Below are 22,654 nucleotides of genomic sequence, written 5' to 3'. Positions count from 1 at the left end.
GCCCGCATGCATCAAGCAGCACTTTGAACGTACATGGTGTTTGTTCAGCGGAGGATTGTATGGTCATTTGCTGGAGGTGAGGACAGTAGAACCAACAGGGACAATAATATTGACGTGTTGCAGCTCCTGGTCATCATTCTGCAAGTCTGTGAGTGGCTTTCCACACATTTCTTCTACTTTTAATTATTTATTATGATTTCTTTATTTATTTTATTTTGCATTTTATTATTAGTTGCAGTGCTTTTTCTGCCGAAATTTGGGGAAGTGTCACAGCCTCTTTCCCATAATAATAACATAACAGTTGGACTCACTGTGATTGAATGTACACGTATTAACAGGGTAGAATTATGTTTGCACAGTTGTTGCACATTAAATAATCAGCATGATACCTAAGAATCCGTGGAGTTTGGACCACCTTATGGTGGGTTCTTGATGACAAATGCATAGGGTGGCAGCAAGGGGGACTCATGTTGGACTCATTGTGAATGACTGTATTAGCAGAGATTCATTATGTTTTCAGAGTTGTTGCACATTTTAAATAATGAGTGTGCCACCTAAGACCCCATGGGGTTTTGACCATCTTGGATGGTGGGTTCTTCTGGGCTAGTGCATAGTGTATTTTTGCAGTCATACTGCTAGCACCATATTCGAATGTTGTGTGTATGATATTCAAATGTTCGAATATCGAACCTTGTGGTAACTTCACAGTGCTACAAAAGCTTAATTTCAGCAAGTTTGCCTGTGTTCCTGAATGAAAACAAGGTGTCCAATGTTTTACAGAATATTTTAAAATAAAATACTTAATTGTCCTATTAAATTGGAATATGAACAGTTTTGGTGAAAAAAAAATAGCCTTTGTAAAAACTGTGAAAAATACAAAAATAGAAAGAGCAAAACTGATCCAAGTTTAAAAACAAAAACAAAAAAAAGTATTTATTTATTTATTTATTATGCAAGAGATGAGGATGTCTGCATTGTCTGAGAAGGTGACCATAATTTTATTTAGAACCCTTTCTGGATAAATACATTCATCCTACCCACTGATTCAAATTCATTCTTGTCAGTGGTCCTGGAGAGCAGATGCTCGGACACTCTTTCAGCCAGCCTGGCTGCGCTTGGTTCACTGGGCTCACAGTTGCACCGGGAAGATTATTAGTTATTTTTTTAACAGGTTGCATGACCGTGGAGCAGCTGTACTCGTATGTTCTCCACTGAAACTGTGCAATCACTGCTGAAGTCTTTTTAATAGACATTGTACTGTATATTGGCCCAGTTCGCACCAGGTCGACTTCTCTTATATCAGGTTGGTGAGTCTGTCACTGGTTTATAAGGAATAACTCAAAACAATAAATGTTATCTTGTAACTTAAAATTTAAAAGAAGACATAATGAGGACGATGTGAGTAGATGATTGTTACTTTTGATGCAATGGTATCTTTGTTTTGCCTATGCAATATTTATAGTTGTGCTCAAAATAATAGCAGTGTTTAAAAAAGTGAGTAAAGTTCAAAATCCTTATAACAGCTCACATTCAAACACACTGGGATCACCACACATTTTATTCCAAATCAAAACATGAAGAAACATTTATCAAATCTGTTATTTTACAGAAAGTGAAGAAAAATAAATATTAGGCTGTTCAAAAAAATAGCAGTGCCTGCATTTTTCTTTCTGTGTAAAACAGGCATCAAACAGGTGGCCCTTATTCAAGAATGAAGGCAGCAATGTGTACATACTGGTTGTGCATTTTTCTTTGAAAATCTGAGTAAAATGGATTGTTTCAGACATTGTTCAGAAGAAGAGCGTACTTTGGTTAAAAAGTTGATTGGAGAGGAGAAACATATAAAGAAGTGCAGAAAATGATAGGCCGCTCAGCTAAATGATCTCAAGTGCTTTAAAACGGTAACCAAAACCATATAAAATGTGGAAGAAAATGGAAAACCACCATTCAGATGGATTGAAGAATAGCCTGAATGCCAAATACTCAGCCAATGATCAGCTCCATGGTGATCAAAGAAGGTCTAAAGTTACCTGTGAGTACTGTAACAATTAAAAGACACCTATGTGAAGCCAAGCTATGGGCAAGAAGCCCCCACAAAGTCCCACTAGTGGAAAAAAATGACGAGCTGAAAAGGTTACAATTTGTCAAATAACACACCGACTGGCTTAAAGAGAAATAGTGCAACATTATGTGGACTGATGAAAGCAAGATTGTTCTTTTTGGGTCTAGGGGCCACAGACAGTTTGTTAGACGACTCCCAAAAACTGATTTGAAGCGACAGTACATTGTGAAGACAGTGAATCGTGGTGGAGCAATCATTACAATATGGGGATGTTTCTTGTGCTAGGGTGTCGGGTCTATTTATCACATACCAGGGATCATGGATCAGTTTGAACACATCAAAATACATGAAGAGGTCATGTTGCCTAATGCCGAAGAGGAAATGCCCCTGAAATGGGTGTTTCAACAAGACAACGACCCCAAAAACACCAGCAAGTGAGCAGTTTCTTGGTTTCAGACCAACAAAAATAACATTATGGAGTGGCCAGCCCAATCCCAGGACCTTAATTCAATAGAAAACTTGTGAGGTGACATCTGAAATGCAGGAGAACTGTGGAATGTAGTTCAGTCATCCTGGGCTGGAATACCTGTTCACAGGTGGCAGAATTTACTTGAGTCAATGTAACAGATGTGAAGCAGTTCTCAGAAACAGTGGTTATACAACTAAACATTAGTTCAGTGATTCACAGGAAAACTAAATATTCATACAATTTTCAGTTTATACAGTAAATATTTGAGCTACTCAGCTCTCTCTTCACCACGACGGTCCGATACAGTGACCGCATCACTGCAGATGCTGCACCGATCCGTCTATCGATCTCACGCTCCATCCGTCCCTCACTTGTGAACAAGACCCCGAGATACTTAAACTCCTCCACTTGAGGCAAGGACACTCCACCGACCTGAAGAGGGCAAAGCACCTTTTTCCGGTAGAGAACCATGGCCTCGGATTTGGAGGTGCTGATTTTCATCCCGGACGCTTCACACTCAGCTGCAAACCGCCCCAGTGCACGCTGAAGGTCCTGATTTGACGAAGCCAACAGAACCACATCGTCCACAAACAGCAGAGACGAGATTCTGTGGTTCCCAAACCAGACCCCCTCTACACCCTGACTGCGCCTAGAAATTCTGTCCATAAAAATAATGAACAGAACTGGTGACAAAGGGCAGCCCTGGCGGAGGCCAACGTGCACTGGAAACAGGTTCGACTTACTACCGGCAATGCGAACCAAGCTCCTGCTGCAGTCGTACAGGGACCGGATAGCCCTTAACAAAGAACCCCGGACCCCATACTCCCAGACCACTCCCCACAGGGTGCCCCGAGGGACACGGTCGAACGCCTTCTCCAGATCCACAAAACACATGTGGACTGGTTGGGCAAACTCCCATGAACCCTCGAGCACCCAATGGAGCGTGTAGAGCTGGTCCAGTGTGCCGCGACCAGGACGAAAACCACACTGCTCCTCCTGAATCCGAGGTTCGACCATCGGTCGAATTCTCCTCTCCAGTACTCTGGAATAGACCTTACCAGGGAGGCTGAGGAGTGTGATCCCCCTATAGTTGGAACACACCCTCCGGTCCCCCTTCTTAAACAGAGGGACCACCACCCTGGTCTGCCAATCCAGAGGCACTGTCCCCGATCGCCACACGATGTTGCAGAAGCGTGTCAGCCAAGACAGCCCCACAACATCCAGAGACTTAAGGTACTCAGGACGGATTTCATCCACCCCAGGAGCCTTGCCACCGAGGAGCTTTCTAACCACCTCGGTGACTTCGGCCTGGGTAATGGATGAGTCCACCTCTGAGTCCCCAGTCTCTGCTTCCTCTTCGGAAGACGTGACGATGGGATTGAGGAGATCCTCGAAGTACTCCTTCCACCGCCCGACAACATCCCCAGTCAGGGTCAACAGCTCCCCACCCACACCGTAAACAGTGCTGGTGGAGAGCTACTTCCGCCTCCCGAGGCGTCGGACGGTTTGCCAGAATCTCTTCGAGGCCGACCGATAGTCCTCCTCCATAGCCTCCCCGAACTCCTCCCAGACCCGAGTTTTTGCCTCTGTGACCGCACGGGCTGCGGCATGCTTGGCCTGCCGGTACCTGTCAGCTGCCTCTGGGGTCCCACCTACCAACAAAGGTAAGTAGGACTCCATCTTCAGCTTGACGGCATCCCTTACTTCCGGTGTCCACCACCAGGTTCGGGGATTGCCACCGCGACAGGCACCAGAGACCTTGCGACCACAGCTACGAGCAGCCGCAATGGAGGTGGAGAACATGGTCCACTCGGACTCCATGTCTCCAACCTCCCCCGGGATCTGGGAGAAGCTCTCCCGGAGGTGGGAGTTGAAGACCTCGCTGACAGAGGGTTCCGCCAGTCATTCCCAGCAGACCCTCACGATACGTTTGGGCCTGCCATGTCTGACCGGCTTCCTACCCTCCCAGCGGATCCAACTCACCATCAGGTGGTGATCAGTCGACAGCTCTGCCCCTCTCTTCACTCGAGTGTCCGAGACACGTGGCCGAAGGTCAGAAGATACAACTACAAAGTCGATCATCGACCTCCGGCTCAGGGTGTCCTGGTGCCACGTGCACTTATGGACACCCTTGTGCTCGAACATGGTGTTCGTGATGGACAAACTATGACTAGCACAGAAGTCCAACAACTGAACACCACTCGGGTTCAGATCGGGGAGGCCGTGCTTCCCGATCACCCCCCTCCAGGTCTCAATGTCGCCGCCCATGTGGGCATTGAAATCCCCCAGGAGAACAATGGAGTCCCCAGTCGGAGCGCTATGTAGTACCCCTCCCAGGGACTCCAGGAAGGTCGGGTACTCTGCACTGCTGCTCGGCCCATAGGCCGAGACAACGGTGAGAGACCTGTCCCCGACCTGAAGGCGTGGGGACGCGACCCTCTCATTCACCGGAGTGAACTCCAACACTTGGCGACTGAGCTGGGGAGCAATAAGCAATGCGACCCCAGCTCTCCGCCTCTCCCCGTGGGCGAAGCCAGAGAAATGAAACGTCCAGCCCCTCTCCAGGAGTTGGGTACCAGAGCCCAAGCTGTGCATGAAGGTGAGCCCGACTATCTCTAGTCGGTATCTCTCAACCTCCCGCACAAGCTCAGGCTCCTTCCCCCCTAGCAAGGTGACATTCCACGTCCCAACAGCCAGGGGCTGTGAGCATGGACTGGGACACCGGGCCACCCACCCTCGACCGCCTCTCTGCACCCGACCCCCATGGCCCCCTCTGCAGGTGGTGAACCCACAGGAAGGCAGGCCCACGTCACTCTTTTGGACTGAGCCCGGCCAGGCCCCATGGGCTAAGGCCCGACCACCAGGCGCTCGCGCACAAGCCCCAACCCCAGGCCTGGGGCTCCAGGGTGGGACCCCGGCTCCGCCATACTGGGCGACGTCTCGGTCCTTGATCTTTTACTGGTCATGGAGGTTCTGCAAAGCTCTCGATTTACTGATCGATCTACGTTCCGATTCTCACCTATGGTCATGAGATTTGGCTCATGACCGAAAGAACGAGATCGCGAGTACAAGCGGCCGAGATAAGTTTCCTCCGCAGGGTGGCTGGGCGCTCCCTTAGAGACAGGGTGAGGAGCTCGGTCACTTGGGAGGAGCTCAGAGTTGAGCCGCTGCTCCTCCACGTTGAACTGAGTCAGTTGAGGTGGCTCAGGCATCTTTTCCAGATGCCCCCTGGACGGCTCGCTGGAGAGGTGTTCCGGGCACGTCCCACTGGGAGGAGGCCCCGGGGAAGACCCAGGACACGCTGGAGGGACTACATCTCTCGGCTGGCTTGGGAACGCCTTGGGGTTCCCCCAGAGGAGCTGGGGAGGTGTGTGTGGCTCCGGATAAAGCGGAAGAAAATGGATGGATGGATGGATATTTGAGCTAAAGAAAAAATACAGATACTGCTATTTTGTTTAAACTAATATTCCTTTTTATTCACTTTCTGTAAAGTAATAACAAATTTGATCAAATTTCAAATCTTTCATGTTTTGGTTTGGAATAGAATGTGCAGTGTTCTCAGTGCATTTGTGTGTATGGAAATAAAATATATTATTAGGATTGCAAGCTTCAGCAGGGGTAGTGGCCAAGTGGTTAGTGTGCTTGGTTTCAGTGTGGAAGGTTCTTGGTTCAAACTTCATGTAATGTGGAGTTGTGTCAGGAAAGGCATCCAAAACTTTTGCCGAAATCAACATGCAGCTCCACCTCGGATCTGCTGTGGCGACCCTGAGTGAAAACAAGAGAGCAGCCAAAGTCAGCTTGGGACTCCGACGAGGACGGTCGCATCTCCTCCACTCTCCCTTATCTCTGTTCTCTGCTTTAACCTTCAAGTCCCTACTTCACCAGACTGTGAATTCCTCAAATTATATTGGATACTGTATCTATTGGACGACTATTGGATTAACCATGGAATTGATCAGCTGGTTTCTGAATTCTGTTGATACCATTTTTTCTACAAGAAGGTCAGGCCTGGGGGATCCTACCTGCCCAGATGGAACGCATCCTGCGGGCTATGTTCTCGACTCCTGGAGCTCCTGGCGTATTGCATGCTTTGCGCCTTTCTCTGTTCAGGATGTCGAGGATTTATTCATATTTGGTTTTATGGTAGCAGGACTGGTACTTTTTGGCTTATGTGCTGCCCTGATCTACCGGAAAACTGGCAAGACGGCGGCATCAAGAACCACGGCCTTAAGAGGCACATCCTTGGCGGATAACCAAACCTTCTGGCCAGGACGGTAGTGGGGGGCCGGGGCACGATGCTGGTCTGCATGGCGAATTTCCCTCTCCCTCATCCGAAGAAGGGCGGAGCGGGCGGTCTGCCAGACTCGTTGACAATGCCACAGATGGACCTGGACTGAAGGCACTGACAGATTTAATTCCTGAGCAGGGAACAGAGGTGGTTGATAACCCACAGAGCACTCAAAAGGCATCAGGCCGGTGGCCGAGCTCACCTGGGAATTGTGTGCGTATTCCACTCATGGTAGGTGAGTACTCCAGCAAGATGGGTGGGAGGATGTGACACAGCGAAGGGCGGCTTCCAATTCCTGATTAGCCCGCTCCGCCTGCCCATTGGTCTGGTCTCTAAATCCAGACGAGAGACTGACTGAAGCCCCCAAGGCTGTGCAGAAAGCCTTCCAGACCTGAGATGTAAACTGGGGGTCTCGATCCGACACAATGTCCAGGGGAATGCCATGCAGCCGGAACACATGGTGGACCAGGAGGCTTGCAGTCTCCAGCGCCGAGGGTAACTTGGGCAGGGCCAGGAAGTGTGCTGCCTTTGAAAACCGGTCCAGGATGGTGAGGATGAATGTATTTCCGCTTGAGGGAGGTAATCCAGTGACGAAATCCAGGCAGATGTGGGACCATGGTCGACCAGGTGTGGGAAGCACATGCAGAAGACCAGAAGGCTGTTGGTTAGAAGATTTATTTTGGGCACAGATGGTGCAGGCATTGACAAACTCATGGGTGTTAGCTTGGAGAGAAGGCCACCAGAAATGCTGCTGAACAAGGTGTATAGTTCTATGGATGCCGGGATGACAGGAGAATTTGGAGGAATGAACAAATTGTAGGACATCAGATCTGGCTGAGGGAGGCACAAACAGGCGGCCGGGAGGTCCCCCTCCAGGGTCAGGATGAGTTCTCTGGGCCTCCCGGATGACTCGCTCGATGTCCCAGGAGAGGGCGCCTACCACCATGTGGCTGGGAAGGATGCACTCTGGTGTAGGGGATTAGTCCTCAGGAGCAAACTGGCGAGACAAGGCATCGGGTTTGACATTTTTGGAACCAGGACTGTAGGTGAGGTTGAAGTTAAATCGACCAAAGAATAAAGACCACCTGGCCTGTCTGGAATTGAGTCTCTTGGTATTTTGAATGTAAGCCAGGTTTTTATGATCTGTCCAAACAACAAATGGAACTGACGTACCTTCCAGCCAGTGTCTCCACTCCTCCACTGGCTCCTTCACGGCCAAGACTTCCCAGTCACCAACATCGTAGTTGCACTCAGCGGGAGAGAGCCGCCAGGAAAAAAAAAGCACAAGCGTGCAATAGATTGTCGCTCTCAGCCCGCTGGGAGAGAACAGCCCCGATCCCGATGTCGGAGGCGTCGACCTCCACGACGAACTGGCGGTCCGGATTGGGTTAAATGAGGACAGGAGCAGTGGTAAACCTACGTTTAAGGGACTAAAAGGCTTGTTTGGATTCAGTGGACCAATGAAAACTGGACTTGGAGGAAGTGAGTTTACGGAGAGGGGCAGCTACTTGACTAAAGTTACGTATGAAACAATGGTAAAAAATTGCAAATCCTAGGAACTGTTGTAGTTGTTTGCGATTGGAGGGAGTTGGCCATTTCACTACGGCAGAGACTTTGGCTGGATCTGGTCTAATCTGACTGAGTTCAAATATGAACCCCAGGAATGACACGGAGGTCTGATGGAAGGCACATTTCTCGGCTTTGACGAAGAGGCTATTATCAAGGAGGCGTTTTAACACAAGACGGACATGTTGGATGTGTTCTGGCAGGTTCTTAGAAAAGATAAGAATGTCGTCTAAGTAGACAAAAACAAAATGACTGAGAAAATCACGGAGGACATCGTTAACTAAAGCTTGAAAGACAGCGGGAGCATTAGTGAGACCGAAGGGCATGACAAGATATTCAAAATGCCCTAAGGGCGTGTTAAACGCAGTCTTCCACTCATCTCCCTCTTTGATATGAACTAGATTGTAAGCATTTCTGAGATCAAGTTTTGAAAAGATGGCTGCACCCTGTAGAGAGTCAAATGCGGAGTCTAATAGAGGCAAAGGATACCGGTTACGAACTGTTACAGGGACGGAGGGTCCCGTCCTTGTTCCCCACAAAAAAGAAGCCTGCCCCTAAGGGTGAGGAGGAGGGACGAATAAGACCTGCTGCCAGGGAGTCTTGAATATACTGCTCCATTGATTCCCTGTCCAGGCGCGACAGATTGTACAGGCGGCTGGAAGGAAGTTCCGCGCCCGGAAGCAAATCGATGGAGCAGTCATACGGTCGGTGAGGAGGCAACGATAGCGCACGGCTCTTGCTGAAGACTTCTTGAAGGTCATGGTACTTTGTAGGAATAATAGAGAGGTCTACTGGGTAAATAATAGACTCCCTGGAACTCTGAGTAGGCGGAACAGACGAACGGAGACAACGGAGGTGACAGGCTTCGCTCCACTGGGAGATGGACCCAGTCGGCCAATCAACATCAGGATTATGTAAGAGTAACCATGGGTGCGCTAAAACAATAAGTGGAGTGGATGAGTAAACGAAAAATTGAATTGACTCACGATGATTACCAGAAACTAACAACGAGACAGGAACGGTCTGATGAGTTATAGCGGGGAGAGGAGTGCCGTTAAGTGCCAAGACCTGGATAGGGGAGGGTAATTCAATCACAGGAACGTGGGCCTGGTCGATCACGCTGGGATCCAAGAAACTGGCATCAGTACCAGAATCTAAAAGGGCCAGGAGTTTAAATGACTGATTGGAAAAGAACAGTGTGACTGGGATTTGGGTACGTGACACATTACTCACTAAAAAACGAGTGCGGCTCACCAATAGCCCGGGGTCTATTGGTGAGCGTTCTCTTTTGGGCCGAACCGGGCATTCACAAATAATATGTCCCCGGGCACTGCAATACAGGCACTCTCCGGCTGACAAGCGCCGGCTACGATCTTCTGGTGTCAATCGAGCACTACCAAGCTGCATAGGTTCCTCGGCAGGGGGCATTGTGAGCGTGGGGAGTGCATTCCCGGTGGAACGCGAGGAAGAAGGAACAGGATCCGCCTGCGGAGGGATCTGAGGGGAAGATGCGCGTGCCGCCCTTCCACTTCTCTCCCACCGTCTTTCCCTTAACCGATTATCAATTTTAATGGTTAAAGAGATGAGGTGGTTGAGGGACGAGGGAAGATCGCGGACCACCAGCTCGTCTTTAAGCATCTCGGATAATCCATTAACAAAGACGCTCCGCAGCACGGCGGCATTCCAGCCCGATTTAGCCGCCAAGATGCGGAACTCAATGGAGTATGCCGCCACACTATGTTTGTCCTGCTTGAGGGCCAACAATCGCTGGGAGGTTGCTAGCCCCCGCATCGGATGATTAAAGACCATCTGGAACTCCTGCTGAAACTGGCTAAAAGAAACTAACACTAGTGACTGCTGCTCCCATAACGAGGTTGCCCACTCCAGGGCCTCCCCCCGAAGCAAGCTAACCAGGTAAGCTATCTGTGGTGTACATGGATAGTCTTTGAGAAAAAACAAGCGAACACTGAAGCAGGAATGAAGCACATTTATCTACTGAACCGCTGTAAGGGTCGGGGTGACAAAGGAAAGGTTCTTGATGCTGAGGTGTAGATGCTACTGTGGGGACACTAGCTGCAGCTGGCTCAGTTGACGGCGCTGTTGCTGGGGCGGCTAAAGCTGAGCTATCAGATAAACGCTGAGAGAGTGTAGAAATGCTGGTGCATAGCCGAGATACCTGTGATTCGAGGGATTGCTGTTGATTGGATAAGGCGGACAGAAGTTGCTGTTGTTGCCTGAGTAATTGTCCCTGCAAACTGAGGGCCAGGCGAAGTTGCTCTGCTTCCGCTAAGTCCATTTGGTGGCCAGAAACTCCTGTTAGGGGACAAACCCACAGATCAGTAGTTGGACCCAAAAATGCAGGAAACAGGCCAAAGTACAAAAATATAATGATTTAATGATATGAATGGTAAGAGTTTAAACCAGGAAGCCAGGCACTGGAGGAAGGAGAGACCGCTGGAGCACACAGGAGGCAGGAACATCACACCCAACACAGATTGTCCAAAACCAGTTCAGAACTGGACCAGGTGGCTCAGTTAAGCTGACAGAGCACTGAGGATGCAAGAGACACAGAATTAGTTTACAATGTCAAAACATGGAATGAAGGAATGCTGCAGAGACGAGGCCGAAGAAACCTGGAGGTAACTGTAGTTTCCGGCGTCTGAGAGCGTGAAGAGAAGCAGATTGATGAGTGTGAACAGGTGAATGCAATCAGTTCCACAGGTGGCTCCAGCAGACACAGGAAGGGAGGGGGAGTGAAGCAGATCCAGCAGCAAGGTGCAGAAAACAAAGGCAGCACAACAGCTGGCCTCCGTTCCTCCCCCCAAGCTGACGGCAGCACATCTAAGGGTTGCTGCGTGGCCTTCACCCACTTGCCTCAATTCAGATAACGGTCTTCTTCAAACTTGCAGTTAAACAATGTCAAATGTGTATGTGTTGTCTTTAATTCTGATGTGTGCCATTATTACGGTAAACAAGTAATAATTGTGGACTAACTGCTGTCTGAGGTAACTGGAGTATAAACATAATTTCTCCACTGTGAGATCAATAAAGTATATCTCAAAGGGATTTTGAGCTTCACTCACTTTTTTAAACACACTGCTATACAAGTATTTTGAGCACAACTAACCATCCACTTGCTGGATGGTTAGTGGGTGCTGGATGGATTATGGTAAATGAGGAACAGTTATGGCTGAATTTTTAATGTCATGTGCAGAACACTGGACATCTTCTGTGTTGTCCGAGCATCCGCTGTCACGTGAACAACAGCAAACGATTCAAACAAGCAGCTGTGGAGACAAGCATGATGCCCACTGCGTGGCTACATATGGGACAAGACGTAACAGAAAATTAAAGCAAATTAAAATCCAGGATTAAAGACGAAATAGAAAATGTGGTTGTAGATAATCCCAAAAAAAAAATCTTCACTGGTACCACACATTAACGCAAACTCAAAACACTGCTCCGGAACATTGCAAAACCTTTGGCCTTTTTCCATCACCAAGTGTTTCAAAATGTTTCAGTGCAGGATCTGTTTGAATTTTTTCTTTATATACAAATAGATCAATAATAAATTCTAATACAAAAGTCACACTTTCAATCAAATCCAAACACTTTATATCCATACTAATTGATGAAATAATAAGATAATCACACACATGAGGCCATGAAACAGCGAGCAGCAAATTTCCAATTACGGTTGACAATGTTTGTTTAAAATGGCTGCAATTGTTGCAGCTTTCTCTCAATTTGGATGTAATTACTTTAAATTAAAGCAGAAACTCTTCACTTAAACTACATCTTAATTATTTTCTGTCAGGTCTCTTTTGATGGCACACATGCAGAGGCAAAATTCTGAAAATGGTTTCATTTTCTAGTCTAATTGTATACTGTGGTGCTCAAGTGTTAAACAGTATTTATTTGTGACATTTACAATTCATCTCGTTTTATCTTGTTCCTTTTGTGTGACCAGTTTTTCTTCAAATGTTGAAACTGTATGTTTCAGCTGTTTCAACACAATAAGTATAGCAAAATTGTATGCCTACATTATTGTTATTATTACTGTTGTTGTATTTTTTTAAGCACTGTTCAGTATGGTCATTTATATTACAGCATAAAGGGTTCAAGCCCACCAATGCCTAATTCCTTTCTACAACCCCTGGCAAAATTTATGGAATCACCGGCCTCGGAGGATGTTCATTCAGTTGTTTAATTTTGTAGAAAAAAAGCAGATCACAGACATGACACAAAACTAAAGTCATTTCAAATGGCAACTTTCTGGCTTTAAGAAACACTATAAGAAATCAAGAAAAAAAGATTGTGGCAGTCAGTAACGGTTACTTTTTTAGACCAAGCAGAGGAAAAAAATATGGAATCACTCAATTCTGAGGAAAAAAATTATGGAATCACCCTGTAAATTTTCATCCCCAAAACTAACACCTGCATCATATCAGATCTGCTCGTTAGTCTGCATCTAAAAAGGAGTGAACACACCTTGGAGAGCTGTTGCACCAAGTGGACTGACATGAATCATGACTCCAACACGAGAGATGTCAATTGAAACAAAGGAGAGGATTATCAAACTCTTAAAAGAGAGTAAATCATCACGCAATGTTGCAAAAGATGTTGGTTGTTCACAGTCAGCTGTGTCTAAACTCTGGACCAAATACAAACAACATGGGAAGGTTGTTAAAGGCAAACATACTGGTAGACCAAGGAAGACATCAAAGCGTCAAGACAGAAAACTTAAAGCAATATGTCTCAAAAATCGAAAAATGTACAACAAAACAAATGAGGAACGAATGGGAGGAAACTGGAGTCAACGTCTGTGACCGAACTGTAAGAAACCACCTAAAAGAAATGGGATTTACATACAGAAAAGCTAAACGAAAGGCATCATTAACACCTAAACAGAGAAAAACAAGGTTACAATGGGCTAAGGAAAAGCAATTGTGGACTGTGGATGACTGGATGAAAGTCATATTCAGTGATGAATCTCGAATCTGCATTGGGCAAGGTGATGATGCTGGAACTTTTGTTTGGTGCCTTTCCAATGAGATTTATAAAGATGACTGCCTGAAGAGAACATGTAAATTTCCACAGTCATTGATGATATGGGGCTCCATGTCAGGTAAAGGCACTGGGGAGATGGCTGTCATTACATCATCAATAAATGCACAAGTTTATGTTGATATTTTGGACAATTGAAAGGATGTTTTGGGATGATTAAATCATTTTTCAAGATGATAATGCATCTTGCCATAGAGCAAAAACTGCAAAAACATTCCTTGCAAAAAGACACATAGGGTCAATGTCATGGCATAGGGTCAATGTCAATGAGCAGATCTGATTTGATGTAGGTGTTAATTTGGGGGATGAAAATTTACAGGGTGATTCCATAATTTTTTCCTCAGAATTGAGTGATTCCATATTTTTTTCCTCTGCTTGGTCTAAAAAAGTAACCGTTACTGACTGCCACAATCTTTTTTTCTTGATTTCTTATAGTGTTTCTTAAAGCCAGAAAGTTGCCATTTGAAATGACTTTAGTTTTGTGTCATGTCTGTGATCTGCTTTTTTCTACAAAATTAAACAACTGAATGAACATCCTCTGAGGCCGGTGATTCCATAATTTTTGCCAGGGGTTGTATATAGAGTTTGTGTATTCTCCATGTGTCTGTGTGGCTTTCCTTCCATCATCAAAACATATACAGTAGTGTTCAGAATAATAGTAGTGCTATGTGACTAAAAAGATTAATCCAGGTTTTGAGTATATTTCTTATTGTTACATGGGAAACAAGGTACCAGTAGATTCAGTAGATTCTCACAAATCCAACAAGACCAAGCATTCATGATATGCACACTCTTAAGACTATGAAATTGGGCTATTAGTAAAAAAAAGGTAGAAAAGAGGGTGTTCACAATAATAGTAGTGTGGCATTCAGTCAGTGAGTTCGTCAATTTTATGGAACAAACCGGTGTGAATCAGGTGTCCCCTATTTAAGGATGAAGCCAGCACCTGTTGAACATGCTTTTCTCTTTGAAAGCCTGACGAAAATGGGACGTTCAAGACATTGTTCAGAAGAACAGCGTAGTTTCATTAAAAAGTTGATTGGAGAGGGGAAAACGTATACGCAGGTGCAAAAAAAATTATAGGCTGTTCATCTACAATGATCTCCGATGCTTTAAAATGGACAAAAAACCAGAGACGCGTGGAAGAAAATGGAAAACAACCATCAAAATGATCAAAATAACCAGAATGGCAAAGGCTCACCCACTGATCAGCTCCAGGATGATCAAAGATAGTCTGGAGTTACCTGTAAGTGCTGTGACAGTTAGAAGACGCCTGTGTGAAGCAGAAGAGGTTACAATTTGCCAAATAACACATCAACTTCCCTAAAGAGAAATGGAGGAATATTTTGTGGACTGATGAGAGTAAAATTGTTCTTTTTGGGTCCAAGGGCCGCAGACAGTTTTTGAGACGACCCCCAAACTCTGAACCCAAGCCACAGTTCACAGTGAAGCATGGTGGTGCAAGCATCATGATATGGGCATGTTTCTCCTACTATGGTATTGGGCCTATATATCGCATACCATGTATCATGGATCAGTTTGGATATGTCAAAATACTTGAAGAGGTCATGTTGCCTTATGCTAAAGAGGACATGCCCTTGAAATGGGTGTTTCAACAAGACAATGACCCCAAGCACACTAGTAAACGAGCAAAATCTTGGTTCCAAATCAACAAAATTAATGCCTTGCAGATGTGAAGAAATCATCAAAAACTGTGGTTATACAACTAAATACTAGTTCAGTGATTCACAGGATTGCTAAAAAAGCAGTTTGAACATAATAGTTTTGCGTTTGTAGCGTCAACAGCAGATGCTACTATTATTGTGAACACCCCCTTTTGTACTTTTTTTTTTTTTACTAATAGCCCAATTTCATAGCCTTAAGAGTGTGCATATCATGCTTGGTCCTGTTGGATTTGTGAGAATCTACTGAATCTACTGATACCTTGTTTCCCATGTAACAATAAGAAATATACTCAAAACCTGGATTAATCTTTTTTGTCACAAAGCACTACTATTATTCTGAACACTACTGTATGTTAGGTTGCTTCTCCTTGTAGATCTTGAGTTGCATCAGGAACGCTGAGTGAGTGTTGATGACGCCAGTAGCAGGAGAAGACCAAGGGATGCCCACATTTCACCTGGCTGGGGCAGATAGGTGATTATTTTACAGATGTTAGAATTGACCTGATGTCTGCCTGGGTGGTTACCATCCAGGACCCAAGGCGGTTCCATTGTGTTGTAGATGCGGCAAAGCACAACACCAGCACATGCTCCCAGACTTTACTTCCTTGTAGATCTTGAATTGCTTCAGGAAGACTTTCCTGTAGGAAGTACAAGACAGTATGAGGACAAACATTTCTGTACATTAAGTTAAGCAATAAGGAAGGACAGAAAGGCTTCTAGGGATTGGCCAAAGAGAGGGACCGAGCTAACATATCAGGAGAATATGTTTAGAAGGAGGAGGGAGTACCCTGAGGAGTCATTGACTTAAAAAAAATGAGAAGAAGAGAAAGCTGGTGATGATAAGGATAAGAGTGGAAGCTGGTCCAGATGACATAGCAGTGGAGGCCCCAAAACAGCAGTGAGACCAGCTACGTTATGTCTTAGAGCCTTTAGTGGTGCTGACAAACAGAAAGCCTATACTCTAAAAAATGAACCGCTGTCTCAATGAGAAAAAGTGACGTTAACAATTTGCAGATTTTTTTTTAAGTCATTTCAACTTAACGAGAGAAGTCTTGTGGAATTAACTCAGTTGAACGTTGAAATAACTTAAAAAAATCTATGCAAATTGTTACATCAATTTTTCTCATTGACACAACGGTTCCTTTTTTAGAGTGTAGTTGTGGCAGAGCAGAAGATGGTGTGTTTTTGATTTGGAGTGACAACAATGAACAGGATTAGGAATGAACATATCAGAGGGACAGCACAGGTAGGATGGTTTGGAGACAGAGAGGTGAGGTCAAGATGGTGTGGGCTTGTCTGTCATGATGTGGGGTATATATATTGAGAAGGATGCTGAGGATGGAGCTTCCAAGCAGGAGGAGAAGAGAACATTCAGAGGTTTATGGATATGGTGAGCGAGGACATGCAGGCACTTGGTGTGACAGAAGAAGACGCAGAGGTCAGAGGAGATGAAGACAGCTGTGGCAACCCCTAAAGGGAGCACCAGAAGAAGAATAAATATGCACTTGGATGCTTTTGAAAAATTCTAATAGAAAGAATAATGTGCCATAATAATAAGGCATCACATTTGATTAAATGAAGAGGAAGCCGGTTGACTACTGAAAAATGGTGTACGGTTCAAGTGCTTATCCTGGATGTTGGGTAATTGGCCCCTTTGTCCAGTGGGTGGCAGCGAACAGGATCTGTCTGTCGCTAGATGATCACATGAGCCGCAGACTCCATATTCAACTACCTGGGTTCATTGTGTGTGTGTGTGTGTGAGAGTGAGAGTGAGAGAGAGAGAGAGAGAGAGAGAGAGAGAGAGACTGTGCCAGTGTGTACGGCTGTGTGTGTGCCAGTGTGTACGGCTGTGTGTGTGTGTTTTGGGGTGTGGTGAGGTATGTATGGTGTTTTGCAGATGTCACTGCAAATCTGCAGTCAGGATTGACAACCTGCTGGTTCCATCTCTGTGGTAAGACTAACTCTGGAGTGAAGACATGGCTCTGCTGTTGGAGCACCAGTTCAGACAGCTGCCACCTGACAGACACGTGGAAACAAGACCGTTTTTGGAGGCCGTGTCATACCTTCCACCCTTCTTTGGTAAGTGCATTTTCCACAGTATGATGCAAGAGCGGTTGTATAGGTACCAGCTGCCACACTCCTGGATATGAATGTATGAGGAAATAAATGTGAAAATCATTCCCAGGTGTCAGATCCTGGGAAATGGAACAACTCGGTGCTCAAATTGATCATCATTTATGGTTTATTATAATGAAGAAGCTGACATTTATAGGCCAGACTTAAGTACGTAACTAGATGATGTTTAAGCATAAAGACTTATGGATATAATTCACTGCTGACTGAATGAACAGGCACAGGACTGAAGGATTTCATCTTTATATCTTGTCATTTTTGGATTTGTCCAGTAATAAACAGAACCTGTTATATGGGAAATATGTCAACACATATCAAAGTCAATGAAAACACCTTGGTCTTTACAAACGATAATCTTTTTTGGATCCTATTTCTCTTCATCAAACTGTTCACAATCCTTTAGCATACATAATTTACTTCACTGCCCTGGATTTTAAGTTGTGAAAATTGATTAGTACGGTATTGAGTTCCCCTTGCCTTTCACTGGCGGCACAGAGTGCAAGGGCATCTTTGTGTGGCTTCATTCTGTATTAATATGCCAAAGGTCCTCTTTTGAAACTGCTATGTGAAACCATTAGGAGAAGCCAAGTCTGATGTAGACATTAACTTCTTTTCTCCTTGTTGCCATTGTTTCTTCTGACTTTGAAATTTTGTGTCCAACTTTCCTACACAAACACAAAGGCTCCCATTGTGCATTTTTCAATTAAACGTATCCCAGAACTGTGCTGATGCACTTCCTAAATATCCTGTTAGATTTTGTGTGCCTTTTTCACAGCAGGTATTCTCACATTTAACATTAAGAAAATTATAAATGACATTCTAATCCAGTTACATTTTTTCTGCAAATCTGACTGGTTAATCGTGTGAGATTTCAGACTTTAAAATATCGCATAAACGGTGGCAAAATATTAAAACCATTTCACATTTAATGTATTAGTCCGCACCCTGACTGTGTGTGCTGCTGCTGTCACCTGAAGGTGACAAAAACTAGTGCATAGAGGACAATGCTGAACTGTGTGGATTTAATGGATTTGACTGGATTGATTGATGGATTTAACTCAATGCAGCTGACGAGACGGCGAAATCTGTGGGTCTGCTCACAGAATTGTCAGTTTGGCATTAAGATGCTGCTGCAACGGTTAGCTTTGACGAGCCAACACCCTTTCACAACGATTCGCCGAGTGAATTACTTACAGAAAAATAAACCGTGCAATGTTGGAATTGGATTAGAAGGGGAATAATCCCCTTGTGTCTGATGATCTGCAGATGTTAATGCTGGATTACGGCTGAAAACAGCCATTTTAACGGCTCTGCTAACGTACTGCTGGTAAAGCTCAATTTGTGACTGTAAAATCCAGCATTAACATCCGCAAATCATCAGACACAACAGGGTTATTCCCTAATTGATACTGAATATATCAAAAGTGCTTACAGAGAATAGTGATGGCACTCCCATATTTCAAAGAAGCACAGATACCTTTAAGTATAACACAGCTAAATCGTCACTTTTACAGCCAGTTTCCTTTAGACACGTCAGGGGATGAATACATGAATATATCCAAGTCACTGAATATGTCTTAGACTTCATTTACAGCAATCTTGGAGGAATACAAACAGTATGGACCTGTATAGTAAATCTATGGCAAGTGGGCAGTTCTCAAAAATCGAAAGGCCGTGCATGAAGGACACTAGTGAGGAAAACCACAAAGATACCCATGACAGCTCGAGTCATGACAACTCGTCATCAGCTTCTGTGGCTGTGGTTGGACAAACTGTACATATTGCAACTTTTAACTATTGCATCACCACTCACACCTTCATAGTGGAGTGGTGCAAAGAAGGATTTTCATGTAACCAAGCAGATCAAATCTAGGCTTGCATCTCCCACGTGCCTTCTTGCAAATTGTAGCTGCAATTTCACATCTTCTAAAGAAATTCCATTACAGTCCACTATGAAACTGTATAATTGGTGATTCATTCATTCATTTTCTATACCTGCTTATTCCAGTTAAGGGTCAAAGTGGGACTAGAGCCTATCCCACCTGTCACAGGACCATATATAGGATGTCTAAAAAAAAAAATGTACCCAAAAGTATTTTCACAGCACAGGAAAACCGATCAATATTATCAGACATTTTCTGCATGACCATGTGGCCAAAGCATGTTATTTTTCCCTCCAAAGCGCAGTATTTAGTTCAGCCTTTCCTTTTTGTTGTTTTAACCTTTTATCTTTTACACCACATGATCAACGTAACCTCCTCCTCTGAAGTTTCCTAAGAAACAAATCATCCGTCTCCACTTTTCCGGAAAACCACCAAGCAAATTCAAGTCTCCTTGCCATTTGCTGGGGAGTTAGTTCACTCTGACACTGAATTTTGTTTGGAAAGAGATGCAAAACAGCCCTTGCGTTACACAGAACTCAGCGATGTTTTTTTTTCTGAATTAGGGTCAACTGCGGCATTTTTCCAGGACAGGATAAAAAACACCATTATTTCCCATTAAAAGCATTTCCTAGTATTCACATTTCAAAGTACTTTTGGGTACGTTTTTTGAGACACCCTATAAAGACAAATACATTCACACTCATGGTCAATATAAAGTTTCCATTTCATCTCATGTATCCACCTGTCGAAAGAAAACTGGCTGAAAAAAGTGATAATTGAGTCATATGTATATATATATATATATAAAAGGTGACAGCATGTCATATCACTGCAATCCTCTGGCATGCCGTACACAGCAGTTACAGTTTAACTGAAAAAACACCCGGTTTAACCAGTACGTGATGTGCGCTGGTCTGTTTGCCTTATGACTTCTGGGATAGGCTCCAACCCCCCTTGACCCTTAATTGGAGTAAGCGGTTGAAGATGAGTGAGTGAATAAGTCTCTTATTGGTCAGTTGGCAGTTGCACCCATTCTTTGTAGACCGCCTTGAGTTTTATAAGTCCCTGAAATAAATTGGTAACTTTTGAGAGTGGAAACAACAGAGGCTTCGGGATGAGGATGTATCCAAAACAAGATACTTTATGTTGCATTGATGTTGTGGCATTGAATCACAACACAATAGAATGCCATGAGTAGTTTCCACTGACATCTCAGGAGGCGAAAGCTGTCTGCTGTGTGTCTGTGGTTCAGCCGTGAGCCGTGTGGGGTTGTCTCACTGCTCACTTTCCTGCCACCAAATACCCGTCTGGTCATCTAGTTTCCAAATTAAAGGGCAACCCCTGTGTGCTCTGACGTCTGTGACAACAATGAGCCCTAATCCAGATGGATTTATTATTTACTTTCCAGACTAAGAGCGTTTGTGTAGCTTCATCCACTCATTCCACCTGGCATAATTTTTGATATATTTTTCAACACTGAAACTGCCATATGTTGTTGCTGAAAAAACTTTTTTTGTTGTTGCTGAAAAGTGGCAGTTTGGGCAAACCATGAAAAGCTAAAAGAAACACAAAGATTTATTTGCAAGAAACAAACGCAGATTGGCTATTTTATCAGTACTTTTGTGGCCAACAGACCTCGGGATTGGAAACAAATGAAACTGTCAAGCTTATTTCAAACTACATGTAACTTCAAAATCACACATAGTGTATGATGTGAGGGACAGCGGGAATGAAGAAGTGTCTATTCTGCTACACACAAAAAAATGAACAGCTGTCTCACAAGAAAAACTGAAGTTATTTCAACTTAGCTATTGCAACTTTCAACTGTGTTAATTCCACAAGACTTCTCTAGTTACGTTGAAATAGCTTAAAAAAACCTATGCAAATTGTTATATCGCTTTTTCTCATTGAGACAGCGGTTCATTTTTTGGAGTGTACATTCATACAAAATGCTCTCTGTGGGGTTGTGTTGACTGAATTTTAGAACCTTAAACTGCTAAAACTGGCTTATTTGTCCAATGTAGTAGATTTCTGTGCAGTCTCATCAGTTTTTCAGTTATCATACACTGAGTTGGAGTCTTTTCATATTTCTCCTCAGACTGCCTTGGCCCGACTATTTTTGCACCAATCAAAGCTGACATATCTGGCAATATCACAGTAAGCACCACTAATTAACTTGTTTCTTTGCATTTCTTGTGAATGCTATAAATGATTAATGTGTTTTATTTTAACCTCCAGAAAATCAAGGCTGTTTTTGATAGCAACCCAGGCAGATTTAAGACACTCCAGCACATTTTGGAGGCAGAGAAGGAAATGCACAGATCAGTGTGGCCTAAAGTTGGTGCGACCTTGGCGCTCATGTGGCTGAAAAGGTTGAAGCCGTGTTTTTGTTGCTAATAATAAGGCACTTGTATGTGTATGAGGTAACCACGTGTGTTTATCTTTACAAACCAGGAGTCTACGGTTTATCCAAGTCTTTCTTCAGAGTCTGGTGGATGGCGATAAAGATGACACCAACCCAAACCTCATTCGCATCAATGCCAACAAAGCCTATGATGTTGCCCTGAAGAGGTATCATGGATGGCTGGTCCAGCAGCTCTTCAAGGTGAGGTCTTTCATGGACATAGATCACATGACTGATGTTTCTATCAAGACATGCACCAGAAAATATGTCCGGTTACAAGTTTGGCATTTTCCCCACCGTTTTTAGGCGGCTCTGTTCGCTGCTCCGTACAAGTCGGATTTCCTGAGATCTCTCTCTAAGGGTCGGGATGTCAAGGAAGAGGAGTGTTTGGAGAAAATTAAAAAATTTCTTGTCAACTTCTCTGTTACTATTGATGTTATCTATGACATGTTCAGTAAGATGAATGCAGAACTTGACTGCAAAATGTGATCGTAACAGGTTTCATTGATCCACCATGAAATCATTTGCATTCAGTATTGAGTTGGATTTGTGTGCCTTTGCTGGTTTTGTCAGTACGATTTTTGCTCAGTGTTAAATTCGAGCCACGTGTTCCAAAACAGCTGCAGGATTAAAACTTATTTCTTCTCTTTCTTCTTATTATTAAGAACGATGAATCTTTGTAGAAATTATGTGTTTAATGCAGTGGTATGGTCAGATAATCATGAGCAGTGTTGTTTTTTTTTTCACTCAATGTATTAGAAAACCAGAAACTTTTTTTTTATGTCATCTTTTTAAAAGTTAACAATGCTGCCTGTTTGATTGCCACTAACTTGGTACTTTTTTCACTTCTAACTGTACTTATGCTTTTGTTATTAAAACAATAATTTTGAAGCCTGTTATTTGAGCAATTAAAATGTTTACAGGGTTGCAGTTCTTACCCCAGGCCTGTAAGTAACATTCAGTAGAACAAGGTCACATTTATTTGTAATAATGCAAATAATCTGAAAATGACATACGAAATTAAACTGTGTGGATGTGTCACTTAATTTTGGCTGTCATTTCTTTATCTCATCCTCTCTCTCTCTCTCTTAAATATA

General features: G+C 44.1%; 1 protein-coding gene across 1 annotated transcript; it reads left to right on the top strand.

Moving 5' to 3' along the window:
- The first annotated feature begins 16,725 nt into the window (after positions 1 to 16,725).
- On the top strand, positions 16,726 to 22,260 carry gltpa (glycolipid transfer protein a). Its single transcript, XM_034169464.1, has 5 exons — positions 16,726 to 17,216; positions 21,252 to 21,310; positions 21,392 to 21,525; positions 21,608 to 21,758; positions 21,864 to 22,260. Exons 1-5 carry the CDS (start codon positions 17,114 to 17,116, stop codon positions 22,044 to 22,046), a joined length of 630 nt encoding a protein of 209 aa, XP_034025355.1. The 5' UTR covers positions 16,726 to 17,113; the 3' UTR covers positions 22,047 to 22,260.
- The last annotated feature ends 394 nt before the right edge of the window (positions 22,261 to 22,654 follow it).

This window comes from Thalassophryne amazonica, chromosome 5 (genome assembly GCF_902500255.1).
Source record: "Thalassophryne amazonica chromosome 5, fThaAma1.1, whole genome shotgun sequence".
Taxonomy (NCBI): domain Eukaryota; kingdom Metazoa; phylum Chordata; class Actinopteri; order Batrachoidiformes; family Batrachoididae; genus Thalassophryne; species Thalassophryne amazonica.
The sequence above is the reverse complement of the archived record's forward strand: the minus strand, read 5'-3'. Positions and strand labels throughout refer to the sequence as shown.

Excerpts from the sequence above, each read along its gene's own strand:
- gltpa (XM_034169464.1), top strand. The coding sequence starts at position 17,114 with ATGGCTCTGCTGTTGGAGCACCAGTTCAGACAGCTGCCACCTGACAGA. Across the intron at positions 21,311-21,391 it reads ACATATCTGGCAATATCACA|AAAATCAAGGCTGTTTTTGA; the intron begins GTAAGCACCACT and ends TTTAACCTCCAG. Across the intron at positions 21,526-21,607 it reads GCGCTCATGTGGCTGAAAAG|GAGTCTACGGTTTATCCAAG; the intron begins GTTGAAGCCGTG and ends TTTACAAACCAG.